The 6,188-nt window shown below is 36.3% G+C and overlaps 1 protein-coding gene across 1 annotated transcript; it reads right to left on the bottom strand.

Annotated features, from left to right (window-relative positions):
* Window positions 1-2,477: 2,477 nt before the first annotated feature.
* On the bottom strand, window positions 2,478-4,153 carry LOC144350721 (uncharacterized). Its single transcript, XM_078008829.2, has 4 exons — window positions 4,042-4,153; window positions 3,650-3,807; window positions 3,015-3,240; window positions 2,478-2,869 (listed from the first exon to the last, which is right to left on the bottom strand). Exons 1-4 carry the CDS (start codon window positions 4,151-4,153, stop codon window positions 2,478-2,480), a joined length of 888 nt encoding a protein of 295 aa, XP_077864955.2.
* Between the last annotated feature and the right edge of the window lie 2,035 nt (window positions 4,154-6,188).

Raw genomic sequence — 6,188 nt, 5'->3', positions numbered from 1 at the left:
AAGCTTTTTCTGTTTCTGTTTAAAGCAGTATCTAGCTTGATGCAGAAATGGGATTCCCTAAGCGGTTCAATTCATTTGTGAACGCAAGCGGAAAATTGACGTTTCCGTTTGTATCCGCAAAGTTACCTTCTAGTCAGTTATGATACAATGTACTACAAAGAAATTGAACCATAATTATAGTATCTAATAAAAAATGCACAACAAACGACGACAAACCGTAATGTTTGCATGAAATATAGGTTACATGTTTACAAGACATGTAAGTCATTTTTTCTTCAGTTGATAACTTCACCCGCGTTCGATGATTAACAAAAACCCGAATACAGCACCTATAATGGCCCGTAATTTGCGGTACAGATTAACTAGTCCACGTGAGCTCATTTCAGCTACGTGAAGTAGCATCAGCACTTTTCACTTGAGCTTGCAGTTTGTATCGTAATAGACGTTAAAATAAATGGGCCAGACAACAATGATCCAGTTTGCAATAATACAAATAAACGAATAGCATACTCACACGATTTTAACATTGTCGAATACGCATTTGAGCATTTGTAAAAATATGTTCAAGCAGAGATGATAAAACATGCAGTGGGAAAAAATTCACCAGCTTACTAATCCGTATAATAGTATAACCCGTATCTTGAAAAGTTACTGCCATGACCGTAGACTACATCGTTTTGTAATTTGGAAGACCATGTTTAAATGTGTGTCAATTATGTAGCAATTATTCTTTTGAAAAATGCGTTTGTGTATGTTGTCACAGATAGAATCTTTTTTGCCTGGCCCATTTATTTGGTTGCCACCCATGATAAAAACTGCAAGCTCGAACGAAACGGGCTGCAAATAATAAAGAATACGCATTTGAGCGTTTGTAAAAACATGTTCAAGCAGTGGTGATAAAACAGGCAGTGGGAGAAATTTCACCAGCTTACCCAGAGAGTATCTAATCCGTATAATAATTTAACATTTATCTTAAAGGGTTACTGACATGACCGTAGACTACATCGTTTTGTGATTTGGAAGACCATGTTTAAATGTGTGTCAAGTCTGTGGTAATTATTTTTTTGAAAATGCGTTTTTGTATGTTGTCACAAATAGAATCTTTGTTGCCTGGCCCATTTATTTGGATGTCATCCATGATGCAAACTGCAAGCTCGAACGAAACGGGCTGTAAATAATATAGAAAATAAAATCACTACTGTAAATATTAAGGCAACTGGTGTAACAAATTTAGGAGAGTGTCGACTGACTAATAAAGAGGTCAGGTCCTAAAACTATTTTTATAACACCATTCAGAACTAAATGCTTAACACTAAATTTTAACAAGACTATATGTATAACAAGCACATACAAAACAAAGTACATCAACATTTGTTTAAATGCAACTACTTTTTGTTAGTATCTGTTAATACAAAATCTTTAAATCTTTCTGGTATTTTTATCTCTCTTCTTGGTCTACTCACTACAATACTATCTTTCTCAGCGTTACCCTTTTCACTTCTGGGTGCAACATTTATAGAAACAGGATTATATTTTTTTTCTACAGTATTTATGTCTAGTAGAAATAGAACTTGTACTAGTAATATCACTTGGTGAAACTTTAAGATCTTCCACTAATACTACAGAATTTCAACTATTAGTATTTGGTAATTAAATTGAAGTTGACTCAACAAATATGTTTAGAATCATTATGATCAATATATCGACAAACCCATCGACCATCAGACAATTATATTTTGCCCTTAACCCAAGGACTACCATAACCATAACTTCAAGTCCAAACTGTATCACCAATAAAAAAATCTCCTTAACATTTTGATCATGGAAAGATTTTTGTTATTAAAATGTGGGTGTACAGAATCAAGATGAGACCTAAGCTTACGTTTCATTTAAAGTTCAGCAGGAGAAACTTGGGTTCTCGATTGTGGAATGATTCTATAGCGAAATAATCTCTCATCAATAGTACCGTATTTAACCCTATTAAGACCATATTTAACAATTTCAACGGCTCTTTCAGCCAAACCATTGGATGAAGGATTGCATGGTGCTACTAGAATTTGTGTGATACCATTTACATTAAAAAAATGTGAAAATTCATCACTAGTAAAATGACTTCAATTATCTGATGCTAACATTTCAGTAATGCAAGTAGCAAGTTGTAAAGTGGTGGAGGTCATTCTGTGAGCCTCAATCCACTTAGAATAAGCATCAACTATTATTGAAAGATTATATTTTTCATACTATGAACAAGGTTTATTAGGAATTTCCCAAGTATGTAATGGGGCTTATGCTGGTAATTTCTGATTTTGTTAACAAACATCACAACATCTAGCTTTATTTTCAATTCCTGTATACATGCATGGCCATCAAACATAACTGCGGCCTAAACCTTTCATACGGTTCATTCCAGGATGTGCTGCATGTAACTCCTATAGAAGTTCTGTTCTACCTTGCGGTGGTATTGCTACACGTGTACCTCAAACAATACATCCATCAAATACAGTAAACTCATTACGAATACTGAAAAATGGCCTGTAGCTTGGAGTTTTTTCTGTCCAACCACATAATACAAATTCACGGACATGAGCTAACAAAGGATCACGACTTGTCCAAAATTTGATATCATCAGAAGTAAATGGTGATGAGTCTAACTTATCCAACATCAAGCACATGTGTTGCTCATAGTTAGACTTTCTGTTAGAAATGGGTACTCTACTTAACGAATCAGCATAACCATGATATTTCCCAGGCTTGTAATCTATAGTACACTTGTATGCTTTTAATATTAAACACCATCTAGTCATTCGAGCAGACAAGGTAGTTGACATAGCTTTCAGTTCACTGAAAAGACCCAACAATGATTTATCATCTGTGACAATAGTAAAAATTGCCCAATAAATATTTGTGAAATTTACGTACACCAAATTGAATAGCCCATTGATGTTTTTCAATATGAGCGTAATTGCATTCAGTATTATTTAAAGTTCTGGATGCAAATGAAATAGGTTACTCACTACTATCTTTGTATTTGTGGGACAGTACAACACCAAGATTAAACAGAGATGCATCACAGCTCAGTACTAAATCTTCCTGGGAATTGAAATGTACCAACAACTGATGTGACTGAAGAAGTTGTTTTGCTGCTTCAAATGATTTGTCCTTCCTTGGACACCAGTGCCACTTTACATTTTTTAACAACAAATGTAATGGTCCTAACACTGTTGAAAGGTTAGGTAAAACCTATGATAATAAGCTACAGTTACAGATTTAGGTTTGTCAATTTTTTGTATAGCGTCAATTTTTCCAATTTTTTTTCAGAATATAGCATGTAACCTAAATACACAATTTTATCTTTCATAAACATTCAAACCATCAAGCATTGGCTAAACGACTTAACACTTTATGGAAGTTTGCAAGATACTGGGAATTATCAAAATACACCAGGTATGTTACGCAGGACGCCCTCTCTAGTTCTCTGAAAAATTGCTGGAGCTGAACTCACACTAAAAGCTAAGCGGTTATACCTAAATAGACACATGTGTGTAGTTATTGTAAGAAGTGTTTCTGACTCTTCATTCAAAATTAATTGATTATAAACATGGGACAGATCAAGTTTAGTGAATTTGTGTCCACCTCCTGCCAGTTGTACCATCAAATCCTCAAAAGGAGGAATATGATATTGTTCAACAGGTGATGCTTTATTGAAAGTTAACTTGTAATCACCACAAATCCTCACAGTGCCATCAGTTTTGGGTACAGGTACAACTGGAGTAGCCCAATCAGAATGTGTGACTGACTTAATAATACCTTCAAGAGGTAAATTCTTAACACTCTTATTGTCAAACTGAACAATTACTTATTTACGACCTATAATGTTCACACGTTCAACAGTGTAGGTTTTCAGTCGAATAGGACTGTCCTCTAAATGTGAATCTTGTAACTTGTGAAACGATGACTGATTCAGCAAGGTAAATGGAAAACCAGTATCCACTTCAAAATTAGTGTTCACTCCATTAATCCATAAATTAACTGTATACCCACCTGACTTGGAATCGCTACACTTCCCAAGTAGTTCATCGCACTGACAGTGACCAAAAACATCGTCATATGGGTATGGTTGGGTATCACTACTCTCCCCATTTGATTCAGTCATGTGATTGCCAGCCTAATCTCGCTTTAGCTTTTTACATGCAACTTTAATGTGACCATATTGTTTTTACAATAGTGACAAATTTCATTTTGGAATTTGCAAACATGTGGTAGGTGATTTCCCAGACAACGATAACATTTTTCTGCTACTTGCTTTTGATTAGTGACTACAGTGTTTTTCCGACATGGTCCTGGCTTGCCAGGCTTCCCCTTCCATTTTGATGCCTTGAACGCATTCACACTGACAGGAGGAGTAGAGTATAATAAGTTCATGACTTTCAAATTTCGTGTTGTGGTTTCAACTGCCACTGCAATTTTCAGTGCATATTTCCAAAACAAAGTTGTTTCCATCAGTAATTTACGTTGTGTAGTCTGATCATTAATACCACAAACTAGGCGATCGGGTAAGGGTCGTACCAAAATTAGTGTTCTGAAATTTTACGTAATTCAGCCTTGTATGATTGTACACTTTCACCCGGTTTGCGGACACGCGAATTAAACTTATGACGTTCAACAATTTCACTTGGTTTCGGCGTGTAGTGACCTTTCACAAGATTTAATTTTAAATCAACGCGTATGTTCGGAACCCACGGAACACAGCACGTTTTCGATCATGAACATCACTAGAATTTGCGTGAAGGAACATGGTCCATCACTTCACAGTAGTCCTCCAAAGACTGTTCCAGTTGGTTAAACTGACTCAGCGTTTATATCAGTGAACGCGCCATTTTAAGTACTAGTAATAAACCTCGTCCTCGACGCCAAATATGTCGTGGCCTGTGGTAATGCAGAGATGCAACAAACCAAAGTTTGCAGTAACAAACGATAGACTTTACGTTATTCAAAACATGGCTTCACCAACCAACAGATACAATGCGCATGCGTGAATAACAAGAGCGGGAAATATGCTAATAAGACCAATATACTACAATCATACCACGGGAGGTAAATGTAGGTCAATTCCAAAGGTAGATTCGATGTTTCCTGTTCCGTTTTTGAGTCATGACGAATGCACAGAGTCATACATGATCTGTCTCTGAAACTTGAAGTATATAGTTAGTTAACACCCAACAACTATCTCATCGAAAAAAGGTCGATCACGGGCCATATGCAGAAAACAATCTTTGGAAATGATAAAACTATACGCTGAAAATTAAACTTATCAACTGGGCATGGGATCACCCCCAACGCGTCAAGTGATTATCCAATCACAGACGTGAATTCACGTAGCAAGTAATGAGCTCAACTTGATCTTTTGATGTGTGGCTTTCTAACCGTGTTTTACTATAGAACGATAATTAAATATAATATCCTTACCATTGCTGCGCATCAGCGTCCTAAGCGTGCGTGCATATATTACTGGTCATCGCCGTGGCATCGTAGTTCAACGATACGAGGATATATATATATGATACGTATTAGCTCCGTTATTAGTTTTATTGTTACGGAGTGCCTGTGTAGCTCAGATCTATATTTGATGGAAGCAGGCCTGACTGGAACGCTATACACATTGACGCTTCTGGCGATTAGTGTTAGCTTGTAAATAAACTACAAGGGTTTCTACAAACATAGTCTATGCAAGCAATTAGTAACACCTCTAATAAACAACTGCCCCGGGTAACAATCATAGATTAGACCATGGAGCAACAGTAAAATAAAATCTATTTTTATATTTGTAATGATTCATATTTCAGTGCAGTTTGCCGGTCAAACGTACCGCTGTCTACAGACGCACGCTACATTCTGGGTTTTGTCATTAGAACTATGAATACATTGGTTGACTGCTGGCATACCTTTGATGGTTCACACATCGTTTCAAAACTCTCCCTCCCAGCAATATAAATCAGCCTTTCGTTTTATGTGCTACTGTGAACTCTCAGTCGACTGTTTTTGTGGCATAGCGAACTCTCAATCGTCAGTTTTTTTTCCATTGCTAACTCGTAATCTGTGGGAGTAGGTTCTTGGGTCAGATGTTTCAATACTCAAAGACGATAATGTAAAATAATCACCAATATTTATTGACTTCTTTGTTGAGAAAC

The sequence above is a fragment of the Saccoglossus kowalevskii genome, chromosome 11 (genome assembly GCF_978046115.1).
Source record: "Saccoglossus kowalevskii chromosome 11, keSacKowa6.1, whole genome shotgun sequence".
Classification (NCBI taxonomy): Eukaryota; Metazoa; Hemichordata; class Enteropneusta; family Harrimaniidae; genus Saccoglossus; species Saccoglossus kowalevskii.
The sequence above is the reverse complement of the archived record's forward strand: the minus strand, read 5'-3'. Positions and strand labels throughout refer to the sequence as shown.